Raw genomic sequence first — 20,176 nt, forward strand, 5'->3', positions numbered from 1 at the left:
CCCTCTCTCCCTCCCTTCCTTTCCTCCTCCTCCTCTTCCTCCTCCTCCTCCTCCTCCTCCTCCTCCTCCTCCTCCTCCTCCTCCTCCTCCTCCTCCTCCTCCTCCTCCTCCTCCTCTTCTTTTGCTTGCCCTGAGGCTTGAACGATAGGGCCTCATATTCTCACTTAGCATTTTTACTCAAGATTGGCACTCTACCACTTGAGCCATAATTCTACTTCCAGCTTTCTGCTGGTTAATTGGACATAAAAGTCTCAGGGACTTTCCTAACTGGGATGGCTTCTAACTGTGAAACTCAGATCTCAGCCTCTTGGATAGCTAAGATTACAGGCATGAGTCATCAGTGCCTAGCTTTTGTTGTGGTTTGATCCAGAATTTTAGATCCTATTTTAAGGTAGAAAGTAACTGCATATTGATTGCATATTGATTTTTTTTCTCCAGTCCTGGGGCTTGAACTCAGGGCTAGAGTGTTGTCCTTGAGCTTTTGTGCACAAGGCTAGTATTCTTAGCACTTGAGCCACAGCTCCCCAACTTCTTGGTGATTAATTGGAGATAAGAGTCTCACAGAGTGGGGGGGAGGGTGTAAAGGGAAAGGGAGGGGAGGGGAAGCAAAGGAGGAAGCAACAATACTTGATAAGAAATGCACTCACTATCTTGCCGGTGTAATTGTAATCCCTCTGTATGGTATTTTCACAATAAAAAAATAAAAAAAAAGAGTCTCATAGACTTTTCTACCCAGGCTCGCTTCCAACCCCAGTCCTCAGCTCTCAGCCTCTTAAATAGGGTAGGATTATAGGTGTGAGACACTGGTGCCTGGCACATAAATATTTATTGAATTGGAGCTTTATAAGGTTATCTCTGCCATGTGTCCTGAGCACTGTCCTTGAGCCTCTCTGTGCTCAAGGCAAGCACTCTACCACTTGAGCCACAGCACCATTTCCAGCTTTGTCTGTGTATGTGGTACTGAGGATTCAAACCCAGGGCTTCATGCATTCTAGGCGAGCACTCTACTACTAAGCCATATTCCTAGCCCGGCCATGGGTCCTTAATGAACATTTTCATCTGAGAACTTCTTGAAAGACAATTGTCCTTCTGCACATGTATCTTGGGATCTGTTGCTGTGAGCTGCTCTTTTTTTTTTCCTCCTCAGGTGTGGAATCCATAGCATGTTCCCCTTACATTTAGCTGCCCTAAACGCTCACTCTGACTGCTGCAGAAAGTTGCTCTCATCAGGTAAGTACATCAATGCCCAGACTAGTCTTAGTGTGTGCTGTCCATGAGTCAGGTGTCTGGTCCCAGTGAGTGGCTGCCTGTGCTTCATTCATGTCATTACCTGCCTTGGTGAAGGGAAGTGTTTTCAAAGTGCATGTGACAACTCCCTAGAATTGAAGCTGTTGGGATGTCAGTATTCCTGTCTGAAGTGAGAGTCCTGTCTGAATTTTTGTTAAATTTCGATGATAATCCAGGATAAAAGAGAAGCCTACATGGGCAGAGCAGATAGGAAGTTTACATTATTAAAAACAAAAAATATCTTTGAGCCAGGGCACTGGTAGCTCATGTCTATAATCCTAGCCACTCAAGAGGCTGAGATCTGAGGATTGAGGTTCAAGCTAGCCCAGGCAAGAAATCTGTAAGACCTTTATCTCCAGTTAACCACCAGAAAACAGGAAATGTCTGTGGCTTAAAGTGGTAGAGCACTAGCTTTCAGCAAGATGAGCTCAGGGACAGTGCTCAGGCCCTGGGTTAAAGCCCCATGATTGGCAAAACAAACAAACAAACCTCTTTGATGTTCAAAATGATTCTTAACATTTTTTCAACAAGAGGCCAAATTGCCTATGTTGTAGTGGTAGAAATTATTATGTTACCTTCCAAGTTGCTGGGCACTGAAAATTCACTCAGGCTAACTCTCCTCTAACTCAATTTTTATATTTGTAATGCGAAGCTATTTGGAACCAAGACATTATTTCTGACTTAGAGATTTGCTAATCTTTCTTATCACTACCTCTGCCAATCTTCATACTTTAAGGAGTTTCCTGGCTTCCAAAAGTGGTAGAGGTCTGCCAGGCAAAGATTGTTGATGAATTAATTCATCAGATAACCCAGAGGCACCTTTCCCCTTTTAAGTACTTTCCCTGTGGTTGATTCCACTGTCACTGCTTTTGGCATGTTTAAAAATAATCCCTGCATGAAAGCCTGTTTTCCCAAATCTGAAAGATTGGAATACATTTAAAAAAAAAACAAAACCTATTCCTGCTTGCTAGGATCAGTCCTTGGCCTTCTGTATTTTCTTCATGTGTTCTGTCTGCCTATCTATTGCCCTACTTATCTCAAATTGGCTTCATAAATTTCTATCCTGGGATTGAAAAATGGGGCTATGGTTCACCCAGGGCTGAATGTGAAAATAAATCCTCTTGACTTCACGGTGCTTCCTAGAAAATCGCCAAGCTTGAGCAGTTACCATTCGTTTCCATGACAACCTCTTTCTGACTACAATTGCTTGCTTTCTGGTTTTCCTACTAACTGATTTTTTCTGTCTCTGCGATGTTTCTTGTGGTTTGACTAGGACAAAAGTATAGCATAGTATCCTTGTTTAGTAATGAGCACGTGCTGTCTGCAGGCTTTGAAATAGACACCCCAGATAAATTTGGAAGAACGTGCCTTCATGCTGCTGCTGCAGGAGGGTGAGTATTTAGCAATTTTAGTTATTTCATGGCTTAATTACTTAATATATCTTCATTGACTTAAGTTGTCTGTGAACCAAAGGCAATTTTCTTAGTAAATTGGGTAAAAATAATTTCTACCAAATATCAGTTATCACAAGTTGCATTTCCAGATGACTTGCATTTTGTTATACTAAATAGGAGTTATTAGCTCATTTCATATAGCAAACAAAGATTTTTTTATTATTATTTTCTTCTTTCTTCCCTCCTCCTCCTGCTCCTCCTCCTTCTCCTCGTTCTCCCCCCTCCTCCACCTCTGTGCTACTTTCTTCAGATTTCCAGACTGAAGGCTATATATCTGTTTGGTATCGCCTCTATCAAAACAATTTTTTTTGAAATTTGTTTCTAAGTTTATCTCTTTTATGTCCTCATTTTGTCCTTATTTTGAAGCTGATTTTTAAATCCTTGTAAGGATTGAATATGAACAAAGGTTAAAAAAAAGTAAAAAGGAGGGGGAAAGGCAAGAAGTGATTTCTTCACATTTATTTGGGTGTTATAAAAAGAATATTAGCTATTTTTCATATCAGTGGTTAATTAAGCCTCTGATCAATATATTAATATATGACCGTACATTGACCAAACATAGCGTCTTTTAGATGACCATATATTGCTAAGGTGCTGTTTTTTTCATTTCCTAGTCTGTATAGTAGTGTTTCTCCATCTGTCATCTCTATCTTATCAAACATACTAGCTGTTTATCAGAGACAAGCTTCTGGGTCCTTATATACATTGAATTTAATTTAGTTTTATACCTAGTTTTAAGCTCATAATTGTATTTTATGGAAGGAAGAGGCCCTTGCTTCCATCTTAGCCCCTAAATGGAGTGAGTTATGAGCCACATACCTTGGTCTGCCTCTGCCTTTAATCCTTTGCCATCATTCAGGAAGAGCTGTATGGGCTGAATTAATTGGTATGCTATACCAACACTCACTTCCTTTTAAAAGTTCTTATATTTTACAACTGAAGTAGCTGGTTTTCTGAGAAAGATGGCTGTAAAGGATAGATGTGGGGTATGGAGAGCTCTGCTCAGGCTTATCATTGATGAGATCACTTTACTTACTTAAATTATAATAAAACAATATATTCCAGGTCACTTCTTAACATCCCAAGTTTAGAAAACCATGAATGTAGCCATGGATGATTATCTCTTTTTATTCCTGTATTAAAAAAAATCAGAAATATCCAGAAAAGTGGCAACCCATTTTGGATTCCAATTGGAAATTCTTACTAGAATTAATATTTAGCAACAATGCACTTCAACAGGATAATTCATTTCAATAGGACCTTTTTACTCTACTAAGTGTGATTTATAGCTCCTCTAAATGACAAAGGAGCTTTGGTAGATCACTGTACACCATTACATTATTTCCAGGGTTGCCACTGCTCATTTATTTGCCTTGATCACAAGGCAAGGGAAATGCAGATGTTTTATTTTCCATTAAGGAATATTTAGGCGAAAATGGTTATCATGGGAAATTTATTCTGCTGTGATAAAAGGCAGAGCTCATCCACTCTGGCGCATTGTTTAAAGGTGACATAACGTTATTATAGGTTGAAGTGGTTGTTTCATAAGCTCTTGATGGTGTTGAAAAGAATTTTAGGATAACTGATGAGGCTATCACTGGAAGGTATTATCATGTAATGATCATTACATGATCATGGAATTGAAAAGGTTCCACAAAGCACTTTAACTTGTTGATTTATTAGCTTTGGAAAAGGAACTTTAGATCCATACAAAATGGCATTACTGAGATTTGTTCGTGTTACTTCTTGCTAGTAGAATTTTAAACCTGGGGCTACCCTTTCATCTTATTATAATCCCTGTGGAATACAGCTCTTTCTGAAGATAGAACAACGATTAAGTGTTAACATCTTAATGATATTTTCCCTGTCTTTCTAGTAATGTGGAATGTATAAAACTCTTGCAGAGCAGTGGAGCAGATTTCCGTAAAAAGGACAAATGCGGGCGGTAAGTAATCAGGGCACCTTGAGTGCACAAATGGAGGAGTGAGGAGTAGTCGATTGAGAAATTGTGCTTTTGAGATGGTCAGCAGGGGGATGGTGGGAGATTCCATCCTCCAGAGGAAATCTCTTCTTGGAAGGAATGCTGCCAGGGCCAACACATGCCAGAAGGGAAGCCCCTTTTTCCCAGTGTCTGCTTGGAGAGGCTGATTGTCTCTCTCCTTTTTCATGAATATCATTTAGAAAATTATGTTTATAGCAGATAGAACAATTGAGCCATCCAAACCCAGAATTTAGTCATAAAATCCAGAGATTTTGTTTTCTGTATTAGCCCTTTCATCTTGGGAAAAGACCTTAGACATATTGGAAATATTAAATGCAAAAAACCAAAGCACCAGAAACAAATAGATCTGTGTATTGCTGAACTGTGCCATAATATGCTAGCCAGGTACATTATGTGTCTGTTTGTAATTTAAATACAATAACATATAACTATAATATATTATTATATAGTATTATATATTACATCATATAAAATATATATTATATATAATATAAATCTAGGTTTGTGTTTGCACAAGGAAGAAATCATCTCTTTCTTAGAAAACATGTTAGTCAATAAGCAGCATATATGAATATATTATATATGTTTTCCTTCTCCTCCTGTAGCATCTCTCTATACCTCCTGTCCACTGGAACCCTAGCTCTGCTCTTTGGAGTTGCCTCAGATCTCATTTCTTGCCAATCTACCTAAGACAGATCCTCCTATCCTTCCAGATCATGTCACATGACACCTTCGTACATTCTTGCCATTCTGATGGGAGTACCCTGTCTGCTTCCCTAGCACCAGCTCATGTCACTATGTCTTTGTGGACTCTGTTTTCTTGTCTTTCTCTTCACCTAGCTGTGAGTATCCTGAGCATTTCCTTCCTCCTCTCCTCTCCTCTCCTCTCTTCTTCTTTCTTCTCCTCTTCTCTCCTCTCCATACCTTCCCCTCCCCTTTTGCCTTACTAGGAATAGAACCCAGGACCTTGCCCATACTAGACAAGCATTCTACAAGATGCTTATGTTCACTGGATATTATTTCCTAGTTTTCTCATAGTAACTCTATGAGATATACAAAACTGCCTATTATCTGGTCTTTTTTGTTTGTTTGTTTTTGTTTTTTGAGCCTATCCTGGGGGTTGAACTCAGCCTGGGTACTCTTGTTGAGATTTTGTGCTTCACTTCTGGCTTTTTTTAGTAGTTAAATGGAGATTAAGAGTCTCACAGACTTTCCTGCCCAGTCTGGTTTCAAACTGCTATCCTCAGATCTCAGCTTCCCAAGTAGCTTGGATTACAGGTGTGAGCTACCAGCACTGAGCCTATTATCTGTTTCAATAGATAAGAAATCTGAGCCCAGAAGAACTAAATCACTTAGGAAGTGATTTAGAATTTCAGACCTTCAGATTTCTGTTAAAATAAGAATGAGGAAGCCAAGGCCAGATAGAGGACACAGTTTGGTCTAGTTTGCAAACTAGAACCTGATTCTATGAATAATTCTTCCCCTGAACCTACACCCCTGCCCACGAGGAGCTTCTAGTTCTGTGGAGAATGTGCTGAGAGCTAAAATTGAGGCAATATGTAATGTAAGTACCAGGGAAGCTCAGTAGCTAAGCATTCCTGAAATGACAACTATCTTCTGGGACATGAATGATGAACGGAGTTGTTATGGGGACAGGTTGTTCAAAAAACCCACATGAGCAGAGATGGATGGAAGTAGGAACATGAACTCTTACGTTATTCCGTGTGGATACACTAGTTGGCACATAATGTACACAGGGGAGAGAGACACTCTATAAACAAAATGAAGGGAAGGTTTTCAATTCCAGGCTAAGACAGCAAGCCTTTGTCAGTGGAGAAGACTGAAGGCTTTAAAACAAGACTGTCCTATGTGGAAATTGTACTTTAGAAAATTCAGTTCTTGGGCTGGGAAGTGGCTCAGTGGTAGAGCGCTTGCCTTGCATCCCTGAGGCCCTGGGTTCGATTCCTCAGCACCACATAAGCAAAAAGAAAAAAGCCGGAAGTGGCGCTGTGGCTCAAGTGGTAGAGTGCTAGCCTTGAGCTGAAGAGCTGAGGGACAGCGCCCAGGCCCAGAGTTCAGGCCCCATGACCAGACCCCCCCCCCAAAAAAAAAAAAGAAAATTCAGTTCTTGGGCTGGGAAGTGGCTCAGTGGTAGAGCGCTTGCCTTGCATGCCTGAGGCCCTGGGTTTGATTCCTCAGCACCACATAAGCAAAAAGAAAAAAAGCCGGAAGTGGCGCTGTGGCTCAAGTGGTAGAGCGCTAGCCTTGAGCTGAAGAGCTGAGGGACAGTGCCCAGGCCCAGAGTTCAGGCCTCACGACCAGACACCCACCCCCCAAAAAAAAGAAAAAAAGAAAATTCAGTTCTTCATTCATACCAACTAGAAATTAAATAGAAGCTTCACTATAGCCTAGGAAAAATTTGTTGCTTTTTAAAAAACATTTTTATTAGTGAATAATAATTACACAGAATGGTGGGTTTCATTGTAACATTTCATCCACGTGGGCATAGTCTCCCCTAATCCCCACTCTTTTTCTCCTTTTGACTCCCTTCCTCTATCCTAACAGCCCCTAGATGTGGGCTTAATGGGTATGGGGTGTGTGTGTGTGTGTGTGTGTGTGTGTGTGTGTGTGTGTGTGTGTGTGTGTGTGTGTGTGTGTGTTCCTAAGGCTTGAGCTCAGGACTTTGTACGTGTGTGTGTGTGTGTGTGTGTGTGTGTGTGTGTGTGTGTGTGTGTGTGTGTGTTCCTAAGGCTTGAGCTCAGGACTTTGTACTTGCTAGACAGGTATTCTACCATTTGGGTCATACCCTCAGCTCATGGGGCTTGTCTTGATGGTTCTTAAATAGGGGTGATCTTAATATGGTATCAAAAAACAATAATATAGACACTGAACTTGAATAAGCACTTAGGATAGAAAGGCTAGATCCACCCTGGCTGGGTTTACCTGAAGCCACCATTTTGACTTTCTATAGTCAAGAGAAAGTGGTTCCTTGGCTTCACACTGCCAAAACAAAAGAGCTTTCCACAGCCCCAGGCATCTCACCACCAGGGTTTGGGTTGATGATGGTATTTTCCAGACGGAAGTAATAAATGGCTGCTTGTTTTTCAGGACTCCTTTGCATTATGCAGCTGCAAATTGTCATTTCCATTGTATTGAGACATTAGTGACCACAGGAGCCAACGTTAATGAAACAGATGACTGGGGGCGGACAGCACTACACTATGCTGCTGCATCAGACATAGACAGAAGGTAACATCCACTTTGCTCATGCTTATTTGGGTTAGGACTGGGAACAGAGAGGGTCTGCTGTGTCTCATTCTGCCTCCTGGAAACTGACAATGAAGAATCTGTTTCATTCAGACCCAGAGGACTTAGATTTGCTTTGTCTGTAACTTGTGTTTTCCCATTCTGCTCTTTTTCCTCTCCTGCCCACCCCCCAACTCTGCTCTTAATGTTTGATTATTACATGTCACTGCACAATTCCTTCTCTTCTTTGCTTGGGTTAAATGCCAAGTGGAGCTGTCAAGCCTGGGTTTTTTCAGGACATTTAAAATCTGATGTAATTTATTTGACATATACCATAGTTTTCGTCAGCAGCACCTAAATGCTCCATTGTCTAGAAGGCTTACACTGGTTTATTTTATGCATCAAAATCATCCACTGAGCATGACCCCAGCAACCTGCAATGCAGACTCAGGATGATAGAAATCTGGGTATAAATGCTCTTTGGGCAGCAGGAAGAGAGAATATTGGTTACTTAGACATATTTGAATTCTAGATGGGTAGGAATGGAAAGCAGAAATTAGTAGACCAGTTCAAGAAGAAAAGGGGGGCGGGGAGGATCCACTCCATGATTTGTGTAAGTTTTTTCAAAGACTAAAGGCAGATGCTCCTCATAGGATTCCTTTTTGATGATCCTATTTGAAGAATTGAATTATTTGCTGTCCTATGCTTTTCAATTGATTCTAGGTCAATGCTAATGGGTTCTTTTATAGAACAATGGTTAGCATACATCTTATTTTATTTACAAATATAATTAAGCCAAGCATGGGCTATACCACTGAGCTATACCCCGAGTTCCTTCAAACATTTTTTTTATTGTGAAAATACCATACAGAGGAGTTACAATTACATGAGCAAGGTAATGAGTACATTTCTTTGTTTTGTTTTGTTTTTGGGTCCGGTCATGGGGCCTGAACTCTGGGCCTGGGTACTGTCCCTCAGCTCTTCAGCTCATGGCTAGCGCTCTACCACTTGAGCCACAGCACCACTTCTTGCTTTTTTTTTTTTTTTTTTGCTTATGTGGTGCTGAGGAATCAAACCCGGGCCTCATGCATGCAAGGCAAGCGCTCTACCTCTGAGCCACCTTCCCAGCCCTTGAGTACATTTCTTATCAAGCATTGTTGCCTCCTCCTTTGTTTCCCCTTCCCATCCCTTCCCAGCTCCCCCCTCTCCAACTCTCCACTCCCCCTGCCTCCCTCCCTGCACCAAAGTTGTAAAGTTCGGTTTTCAACATAACGTCTTGTACATCTCATTGTTTCAATGGGTCCACCTGTATCCTTATTTAAACAATTTGTTTTGTCCCTTCCCCTCCCCAAATTATACCAACATCAAATACAGCAAAAACAGAGTTATACCATGAGGGAGGGACATACAAAGCAATAAAGAAATCATCTTATAAATATATTAGAAACAATAGCAAGAAAGAAAAACCATTTGCGTCCTTATCTTGGGGGTTCATTTCACCTAACATCAACTTATCTGACCTCCTTCAAACATTTAAATGCTGATCCACAGCAAGTGAATCTTTTTTTTTTCTTTTTCTTCTTTTTTTTATTTTTATTTTTTATTTATTTTTATTTTTTGTGAACACACTGTACAGAAGGGTTACAATTACATGGGCAGGTTAATGCGTACATTTCTTATCAAGCATTGCAGCCTCCTCCTTTGTTTACTCTTCACATCCCTTCCCAGCCTCCCCCTCCACCCCCCACCCAAGCAAGTGAATCTTATATTCACAGTAGAAACACAGCTTACGTCCTGACTCAGTGCACACATTCACACTTCTATGTATGTAAGGCAGAAATAAAAGATTCAAAAAACATATTTGCATTTATTGTATGTGATGAATCCGATCTTTTCTATTTCAGTTGACTTCAAAATCAGCTGGCTGCACCCTATGAAACTTTCATAATACAGTAATGGGTTATGGTCCATAGTTTGGAAAACATATGAGTATAAAAATGTCCTTCATCCTTGTATTTTTATATAAATGTTATATTTACTGTATAGTAATAAGAAATCCAGGCACTCAGATTCCTATCCATATGCAGGTTATTAATTCAGCTAACATTTATGGGGCACCTGGTGTATACCAGATGCTATGCTACTCACTTGGAGAAGAGTTAGAGTTGCTGGCGAGGAGATGAAAAAGAAGTATACTTCATCTGTTAAGAGCTATAATCCTACAAGACAGTTTGTTCTGTCTGATGAGAGGAGATCAGGATCCCGCTCTTCCTGTGTAAATGAAATGCTGAACTGGCAAGGAGACAGCAAAGAATTTGGTAGGAGTTAGAAACATTTGAGATACATGCCTCCTGTTTACCGGTAGAGTTGTAGGCTGTTTCTGGAAGGGTAGGTAACTCAGTGGTTGTCTTCATCACTGACACCTAGGCAGAAGTTTTAGGAAAGTCATGTTCTCAGTTGGATCCTTTAGGAGAAATTAGATTTTTTGGAGAGAATCCACTTGAAAATCAGGGGTGCTTATTCCTTTGAGATTGGGGTCAAAAGCCACCGAGATACAATTGTATGAAAACTATTAACAACTGTGCCATTTTAAAAGCTAATTGTGATTTTCTTTCTATCTTTTATGCCGAGAAGTAAGACTATCTTAGGAAATGGCCATGAAAATTCTGAAGAACTTGAAAGAGCCAGGGAGATGAAGGAAAAGGAAGCCGCTTTGTAAGTTTCTGAGCTTTAAAAACAAAACAAAACACAAAACAAGGTGCCATTTCTGATACTTTGTCTCTGGATTGCCAGGCCTGCCTGTCTATTTTGGGGCTTCATTGGGATCTTGAAGGAGTGTTATGGGCTTGCCTTTAATGGAGAAGAAACTGTTCTTTTAGTATACCCTTCAGCTATGCTGCTTTTACAAAGGGTGTTTTTTCTAAACTAAGCTTGTTTTGACTATTGCTGTGACTGGTCAGCAGTTTCAGGTCTTAAATATCATTTCTCACTCTGCTATGCATAATAGGCCTCTGGGGACATATTGAGTCTCCTCTCAGGCCTTACTTAGGCTTTGTGACCCGAGGACAACTATTTACAGAGGCTGTAAATGAAAGTCTTGAGGTTGTGGTGACAGTGTCATCTTTTCCCAGTTGTAACTTGTCCCATAACCTCCCTCTCCAGCACCATCAACTTACAAACAGCCCCCTGTACACATCTGCCCTGACCACTTCATCCCACACCACTGCTGTGGTGGGAGCTGCATGCCAACTGTCACCCGAGGGCTTGGACACACATGAGCTTTAGGGCTTCCTTCTCTGACAGTTCAGTCACAGTTTTGGTGCAGTGACTGGTGTGGAGCCAGTCTGCAGTAACTGTTGAATAAACAAATGAACTGGTGCTCACACTTTGTGTTGTACCCTTTGGGACCCAAGGGATATCTAATCCTGTACAAGTTTTCAGGATCATGTGCTCTAATTTGTTTATTCTCTTCTCTGGATGCCAGAGGAACTATTGTCTGTGACCTGAATGCTGGTGTCTTCTGTGGGGTCTTCTCAACGCCCCAACCGGATATGCTTGCTTACCCCACTGTGTCCAGGGAATTAGAGAATGTGTCCTGGTACAGGTTACAGAGCATAACCATTTGGTGAGCAGAGGCAGGAGACACCACCTGTGAATTCAGCAGAATGACCGTGGTGTTACCCTAATGCTCCCAATTTAAAAATAATAAAAATCATAGAATTTCACTCCACCACAGAAAGTACCCATTTTTCCCAAGTGCATGGATCGCATGCTTGTCCTGGGCCAGCCCTGCCCTCACTTACAGTGATGGAGTAGATGGGGCAGGGATGGAAGAGACGGGCTGTGAACCAGCAGCCTAAGAGCTCCTCCATATGAAGGAAGGCCAGGCCTTCCATCTCATCCAAATACATCCTGACCTAATATGCTTCTGTTGATTTTGCATGTTAGGTGCCAAAATTGCTAGTGGGGCCCTGGGAGGAGAAAAGATAAGCAGCATTTCCAATTAAAACCTGGAATTCATATTTTCTTTGGAAAAACCATATGGAGACTATCCAAATTATTGTTTATATAATTGAGTTAATAATCTGGGTTAAATAAGTTTTTAGGAGCAATTCCAAATGTTTCCCAAATTACAATTTCTGTATCAACTGATTCTTAGAATACAATCCATTCAAAAGCTGAGGCTTATGTGGGCACTAAAATGCTGTTCCTATTGAATGACTTTATTTAAAGAGCAAGTTGGTTTACAATGAGTCATACCTTGGATCCTGTCCATGGACTTTTAATTACCAGAATGACAGAGTACTTCCTTATAAGGTTCAAATAACCAAAAATAGCATGGTAGCAAGACTCTAATAAAAATTTGATTTATTATGGAGCATTTTATGAATAAATAAGACACTTAGGTACTGGTTTAATTTTTTTGGTCTTTTTTTTTTTTAATCAGTTTTCTAGAAATTAAAGTATGTGTGATTTATTTACCTTATGCCAAAAGGAGGGCAAAGGTCATTTAGAAGTTTCTGAGTGACCTTTGAAAGTTTCCATTGGAAGGACTTAATGTATTTAAAATCTCTAAATACTGACTTATATTCAAAATCTTGAAGTATTGATTTGAGAGTGAAATTGAATCTGTGGCCTTGTAAAGGGCATGTGTGTTCCTCTGTCACAGAAATAATACTAAAACTATGGAATGTTGCCCCTTTTGAGTTGTTCCTGCCTCTCCCAGCATAGTTGGACTTTTTGCAATAGGCCTTGCATCCCTGGGGACCTGTGTCCAGAAGTTTGGGGCCCTAGACCTACGACTCCTCAGCAAAGTGGAGCTAGGCTCCTTCTAGTCTATGTCAGTGAAGACTATTCAAGTTATTTTGTTCTAGTGTGTATTCCTCATGATAAGCTTCTTTCTTCATATGTAGTTACTGAATTACTTCTTTATATATTTTTTAATTTAATTTTATTGTCGAGGTGATGTACAGAGGGGTTAGTTACATATGTAAGGTAGTGAGCACATTTCTTGTTGAACTTGTTACCCCCTCATTTTTCTCCCATTTCCCTCCCCCCAACCCCCCTTCTTTATATTTTATAGTGTTCACTTATTCCTTTAATCTTTTTGTTATTCAGACTATTATCAGGTTCTTTTATTCTTACTCTATTTGAAGATTTTATTTAACCCCAATAAAAATTTCCAAAATAATCCCTATTCTTCTGGGTGTGCTAAGTTTCAATGCCTGACCACTTCATAATATTTCAGATTTCATCTATTGAACTAGGAGATCAAAATCTAATTATTCAGTAATCTTGATGATAGATACATTCTGTATTTTGGGAAGAAAAGGAATAACCACTTAATTACCCTCTTGCTCTTTTTTTTTGGGGGGGGGGAGGGTCCAGTCATGGGGCCTGAACTCTGGGCCTGGGCTCTGTCCCTCAGCTCTTCAGCTCAAGGCTAGCACTCTACCACTTGAGCCACAGCGCCACTTCCGGCTTTTTTCTTTTTGCTTATGTGGTGCTGAGGAATCGAACCCAGGGCCTCATGCATGCAAGGCAAGTGCTCTACCACTGAGCCACCTTCCCAGCCCTACCCCCTTGCTCTTAAAGCATTTTCTTAATACTAGGATAGCTACAGAAACTGAGTATGTGTGTTTGTGTTGGTGTGCATGTGTGCATATGTGTGTACATATATGTACATACATGCATATAAATATCTTCTAGTACATAAAGCTTCATTGCACTAGACTAAAGAAACACTTAAGATTACAACTTGCTGTGTAGAATTTTCATGATAGGGAGATTTATACTAATTATCCCTTTGGGTCCAGAGATGCTTTCTAAAACAACACACCATCTTTATGCTTACAGATGTTTAGAGTTCCTGCTTCAGAATGATGCCAATCCATCCATCCAGGACAAAGAAGGCTACAATAGTATCCACTATGCTGCTGCCTACGGCCACAGGCAATGTCTGGAACTGGTGAGTTGGTTTGTCTTGTTTTGGTTTTCTAACACAGTGCTAGTCTTAAATATGCCCTCACTGCCTAATTTGGTCATCCATTGAATTCTTGGTATCACATACCAGGGTATTCATATTTTATAAGGTATCACTTTTTCATTCATGTCTCACACCTGACTGACAATGGAGACTCTTTTCCACATTCACTGGGGCAGGAATATCAGATCTGTATAGAGACATAGTTTGTATTTTAAAGATAATTGGGATGTAGCAACTAAGTTCACTGTGTATTTGAAAACTTACTATCCTAATATTCAATTATAGCATTGTAAAATGACATATAAATACTAGGCAGATGAATTTGTCATGGTTAGTCCTATATGATAGAGGAGAAAAAAAAGTTGACCAGAATACAACAGCAGAATTTACTGGAATTTCCAAACCACCAAAAATTCCTGTAATGGGGTTTGGAATCTGAAGTTCTTCTGTTGGTGTCACTGATGAGATCAAGTTGTGGTTACCTCCAGGGACCTGCAATGTGAAGTTAAGGATGAAGTTAGTTCAGATATAAAGCATTAGGGGGAGATGGAGACTGGCAAATAGAAAGTGAGACACAGCTAGGTGACCCTATTACTGAAGACCAGTTGGGATTGCATGTCCAGGCATGGACCTCTACAGTGTCAGGAGAAGCCATTTGACTGGATATGAGTGATCTTCTGTTTTGGAAACACTAGGGCAGCTGGGGAAAGAGTACCGGTTTATGGGTACATGCTGCCTGCAAGCCTCCATTTGCTGACTCCTAAGCACCACCCTTTGTTCAGCCTTATCAGGCTACCTGGGTGTCCCTGCCTACTGTGTGTGGTTCAGTGACAGGTGACACCTCTCCTGGCTCACCTTCCGTGTGTTCCCTTTCAAAGGAGTCTGACTTTTCCATGTTATTCAGAGCTGTATTGGGGGGCATGGCTAGTACTGTATCAACTGCCCAGTGTGTTGAGAAAGGATGAGTTAGAAAGAAAGTGAAGTGCTGGTGTTCGTACCTGGGTAGAAACACTCTCACCTTGTGCTTCACCTGATTTCTGCTGCTGGCTTAGTTGGCTCTGCTTACTATGTCCTTTTAACTGTACATGTGAGAAAATCTTCAGAACATGTGTTCCCAGTTTGGAAATAAAAAGATGATTATTCTAGTAGGTTTTGATTTGTTGGTGAATTGTACCTGTTTCATCTTTCTTGAAGAAGTCTTTCTTTCCTGGAGTTCTTTTGAATGGTGAAGATTTCCTTATTTGAAATGGGAACTGTGTATAATACTTTGTGGATTGTTCTTTTCCTTTGCTTTTCTTAGCTTTCCTTCCCTCCCTTTCTTTTCCTCTCTCCTATGTAATTTACAGAGACACTTAATCATGGAAATTAGAAAATATTCAAATGTAGGTGAGAGAAGTATTAAATGGTCTTTACTTGTACTCTCAGCTGAAGAGACCAGATTATTCATATAAAATATAGAATGCCCCTTATTTGCTTTTAGGAAAGAACTTCCATGAGCCATTTATAACCCAGATGGGATAACAATCCTTCTCTCATTTTCCTGAACGATTGTAGTTGGATTAAAAAGTCTATGCATTCCTATTTTGGAATTCCTTGTGGGTTCGGTTTGCAATAGCAGGCTGTAAACGTCCTTACACTCACATCCTTCCAATAAAACAAAACACAGAGCTCTCCCTCTCCCGGGTCTGGAGCCACAGAGTCAGATGCTTGTGGGTATCTCATCCCCACTGCTGGCTCACCCAATTCCAAATGGCTTTTGGAATCTCCAAGTGGAGATTCAAGAAGGAGGAGAGAGAGGATAAGACCTGTCAGTGAAACAAATATTAAATGAAGGTGTGAGGTTTGGGAGAGTGAGGGGCATTTTTCTAATTCATATTCCATTCTTCTATAGGAAGCCAATGCTTTCATAATCCTTAAAATTCCCAAGTCTTTGGGCATTAGGTGTTACGGAAACAACCCAATGGACTACTAAGCACCAGTGGTAGGTTTCTCAGATTCTTTCACACTGCCTTAGCCCATTGGCTTTCTTGGTAGCTCTGGTCATCCTGCTTGAGCTTCTGAGAATGTGTTGTGCAGTGAGACTTTTTTTTGTTTTGGTCATGGAGAATGAAGTTTGGGCCTGGGCACCATCCCTCAGCTCTTCAGCTCAAGGCTAGCGCCCTACCACTCGAGCCACAGCGCCACTTCTGGCTTTTTTCTGCTTATGTGGTACTGAGGAATCGAGCCCAAGGCCATATGCATGCGAGGCAAGCGCTCTACCCCTGAGCCACCTTCCCAGCCCCATTGAGACCTTCTTCAGTGTACATTCCCAGCCTATGCTTCTAGCTTTAGAAGAAATAGAATAACAATTAGTACGTAGGGCTTTGTCTTTAGGGAGCTGCTGTAAGATTGAAGAGGATTCCCTGGTTCTTAGAGCCAGTCAATTTGTGAAGTTGATAATATTTGTTTTCATTATTTTTTCCCATGTAGTTGAGCCATTATTGTGATTATGCATATCATTAAATACGTATCATTAAATTTGATGTAAATTTGACTGTGACATTTAACTTAGTCTGTATTTGCTTAGAATTCATGCTTTGTGGCTTCTGATTGTTATCATAAGCTTAGAATTTATAAACCATACTCTATTATGTTCAGTCTATTTTGTGGTAATCAAAAAAAAACAAACAGAAATTGTTTCAGTTAACTCGCCTTATTCAGGCTAACATTGAATTAGCTCCATGGGCAAAAAAAACAAAAAAACAAAACAAAACTCAAAAACTCCTAGAAAGTGGTATGAACCCTTTAGCCTTGATAGATTAAGCAAGGCTGAGAATGCTTCCAAGCAGACCAATATAGGCCAGTGTTCTCAGCTGCTTTTGATCAGAGTGAGTCCTGTGTACACTCCAGAAATCTGCCTAGCAATATGTGCAGAGAGCTATGATCAGTCATATTCAATTGAGCTCAATATATTAAAGCACATTAAAAAGAGTCTTGGCTAATAAAGTACCCTGTGTCTGAATAATATGTATGGTTGAGTGGAGGAAGGGGATTGGCACAGGAGAGCTCCAAGCCTGTATCTGGAATTCATTCGAACTGACTCCAAAAAAAAAATCAGGGACTCATGCCCCTATTTGGAATTTTTGCATGGCGATCAGCGTACTATTTTCCTTTGACAGTATTAAATATTTGTCTGTGGCTTTGTTGTTTTTGAAGTGGAAAAATGTGTGTGCCAATACAATTACATGAATTGCCGACAGAAATGTAGAGAGGTTGTTTGAAAATTGGAGGCATCAGATTAAATTCAGTCCAAGATTTTGCCAGGCTAACTCCCTTGGAATCTGGACCTTCTCCTGTGAACTTGAACTTCAACTGTGAAAGTAAGTGGGAGTGACAAATATCTCTGCTTAGTTGTTCTAGGAGTTTCTGGGATTCTCTCTCTGGAAGCAACTATACTTGTAAAACTACTCAAATTATGCTGCTTTCAAACAAACTGCTCCATGTTTTGAGTTGTTTATTGTGTCTGTCACAGGCTGTAGGAAGTTATTAATTCCTGTCATGTGTCTGGATGTTAGGATGTAACTACTTATACTGCTGATGTTTAATTAAGCTTGTGAATACTAAGGAAGCTGGATATAAGAAAAAATTTTTTTGTGTGTGTTGTTGTTTTTAAGCTAGTAAGTGATCATCAGAGGATAAATAGATAAACATTCAGCAAACTTGAACCCACATTTCAAACAAGTCTTGTTAGTAGCACTCAGAGGTACTGCTAAGAGATGGTCTTGGGGTGGGGGTGTGGAGATGAACTGGGGGGGGAGGGGGCAATGCATGTGGCTTAGAAGTTGGTCTAGCAGGCCAACTTCTAATGTGTGGTGAGTGGAAGGAAAGACAAAAATCTCATGAGGAATGTTAATTAGGAGGAGAGGAAGGAGGTACACATAGATATTTTGATGCTATTGACAACCTTCTCACTTCTTTAAAAATAAGCTTGACTCAGAAGTTGAATGTCAATCTTTATTCACAACAGTGGTATGCATAATATGATAAATGTTCCACTTATTTTTGCATTATGATAGAAAAATAACAGCAGCTTTACCATAGATGAATCTGGCAATTGATCAAAGCACACTCCAACAGGATGTAGTTAAAATACACAGTAATGAGGGATCAAAGTAAATGTTTTCCAACATCCAATTGTGAGCCAAGAGCTAGAGCTGGTACAGGGTTCTCCTACTCAAAAGGGCTGCCTATCAGTGTGAGAACTCCAGAGTTCCTAAGACAGAGAGGGGATGTAAGAGGGGAGTACTTGTTCAAGTAGAGGCAAGTGCAAGGAGAGACTTCAGTGATAGGGGTTGGTGGAGAACTGTCCTCAGCATGGGGGCAGCGATGGAGAAAGAGAGAAAGACAGAGACAGAGAGACAGAGGGGGAGATTGAATCTAAACGTCTGGCCCACTTGGGTTATCATTGTTGAGGTTGCCAATCAGTAAGATCTTTGCTCCCCCTGTCTGTTCATCCTCCTCTTCTCTGTCCCCTGTGATTCTGAGGAAGGCAGAGCCAGCCACTGAGGGGAACAGGAGAAGAGAATTCTAGCCATCCTCTTCCCCTTCTTCACTGCAGCCATAGAGGAAAGTGGGGAGAGGCACTGCCTAACAGTGCTCAGGGTTTGTGGTTAGTGTCCTGGAGTAGACATACTAATTACTGACATGAAGTTTTGTTTGCTACTAAAATGCCCTGAAAGCTTTTTATCATTCTTTATAGAAGATTTTATCTGAAGTAGCAGGAAAGAAAGAGCCTCATAAAGAAATTGGGCCTTGTGTAGGGGAAAAGAGAATACAGCTATTATTTGATAATATTCATGACTCACTGGCTCAGTACAAAGTGACACACTGATAGTCTTTGTGTGAGGAAGATTAACATCCAACTGTAGTGAAAAACAAGCTATTATCCTTTAAATATAAGTGAATGTTAGTGTCTACTTCATAAGCATATATTAGGTATCCCAAAATATTGAACAAATGACACACATTGGTGACTAATTAAGTTTGACTTGCTGATAAAATGTAAGTGCTAATTTCATAACCATTGTGGTCACTGTCCAGTTTGTTTGAAAGGTGTCTCATAAAAGATAAAAATTTACATTTCTATGGACTGAATTTCTTTTTTAAATATATTTTTATTGTAAAAATATTGTAGGGATGGGCTGGGAAGGTGGCTCAGTGGTAGAGCACTTGCCTTGCATGCATGAGGCCCTGGGTTCAATTCCCCAGCACCACATAAGCAAAAAGGAAAAAAGCAGGAAGTGGTACTGTGGCTCAAGTGGTAGAGCGCTAGCCTTGAGCTGAAGAGCTGAGGGACAGAGCCCAGGCCCAGAGTTCAGGCCCCACGACCGGACCCCCCCCCCCAAAAAAAGATACTGTACAGAGAGGTTACAGTTACATGAGCAAGGTAATGAGTCCATTTCCTATGGAGCATTGTTACCCTCTCCTTTGTTTTCCCTCTACCATCCCTTTCCTCCCCACCTCCTCAACTCCTCCCTCCTCCCCAAAGTTGCAAAGTTCATCTTCAACATACTGTCTTATACATCTCATTGTTACAATGGGTCATCCTGTATCCTTATTTCAGCATTTTGTTATTTCCCTTCCCCTCCCCAAATTAGAAAAATGTGTATACAAGATGCAGGACACCAGAATCAAATACAGTGACAACAGGGGTTATACCATGGGGGAAGAACACACAAAGGAACAAAAAAAAAATCACATAGTACATTACAAGTACATTAAGAAGAACAGCAACAAAGATAAAACCCCTTGTGTCTCTATCTTGGGGTTCATTTCACTTAGAATCAGGTTATCTGGTCATATGTACATAGCTTTTGACCTTTTCTGCTTGTCCTAGACATACACTAGTTATTGCAGATAAGGGAAACCATGGGACCTATGTTTCTTTGGCCTGGCTTACTTAAAATAATTTTTTCCAAGTCTTTTCACTTTCTAACAAATGGGGTGATGTCATTCTTTCTGATGGAGGCATAGAATTCATATACATATACATACATACATACATACATATATATATATATATATATATATATATATATATATTCTGCATTTCTTGAGATTTGGCTACTTCCCAGCCTCAGTTCATTTTGTTGCAATCTCCTCTTCACTCTTTTTCTTCCTGAAGATCTAGAAGCCTGTACTGATATCGCAAACTGGTATAAA

At 40.4% G+C, this 20,176-nt stretch overlaps 1 protein-coding gene across 2 annotated transcripts in view; it reads left to right on the plus strand.

The window, feature by feature from the left end:
• Positions 1-20,176, plus strand: part of Ankrd44 (ankyrin repeat domain 44) — a 297,185-nt gene that overhangs the window by 196,626 nt on the left and 80,383 nt on the right. For both annotated transcript variants that reach the window (XM_042688237.1, XM_042688238.1), the window contains exons 11-16: positions 1,148-1,230; positions 2,615-2,678; positions 4,618-4,686; positions 7,852-7,992; positions 10,624-10,704; positions 13,846-13,957. In XM_042688237.1, coding sequence (XP_042544171.1) covers positions 1,148-1,230; positions 2,615-2,678; positions 4,618-4,686; positions 7,852-7,992; positions 10,624-10,704; positions 13,846-13,957 — 550 coding nt within the window. The remainder of the gene's footprint in view (positions 1-1,147; positions 1,231-2,614; positions 2,679-4,617; positions 4,687-7,851; positions 7,993-10,623; positions 10,705-13,845; positions 13,958-20,176) is intronic.

This window comes from Dipodomys spectabilis, unplaced genomic scaffold (genome assembly GCF_019054845.1).
Source record: "Dipodomys spectabilis isolate Male_0828 unplaced genomic scaffold, ASM1905484v1 ptg000115l, whole genome shotgun sequence".
In the NCBI taxonomy this organism is placed as follows: Eukaryota; Metazoa; Chordata; class Mammalia; order Rodentia; family Heteromyidae; genus Dipodomys; species Dipodomys spectabilis.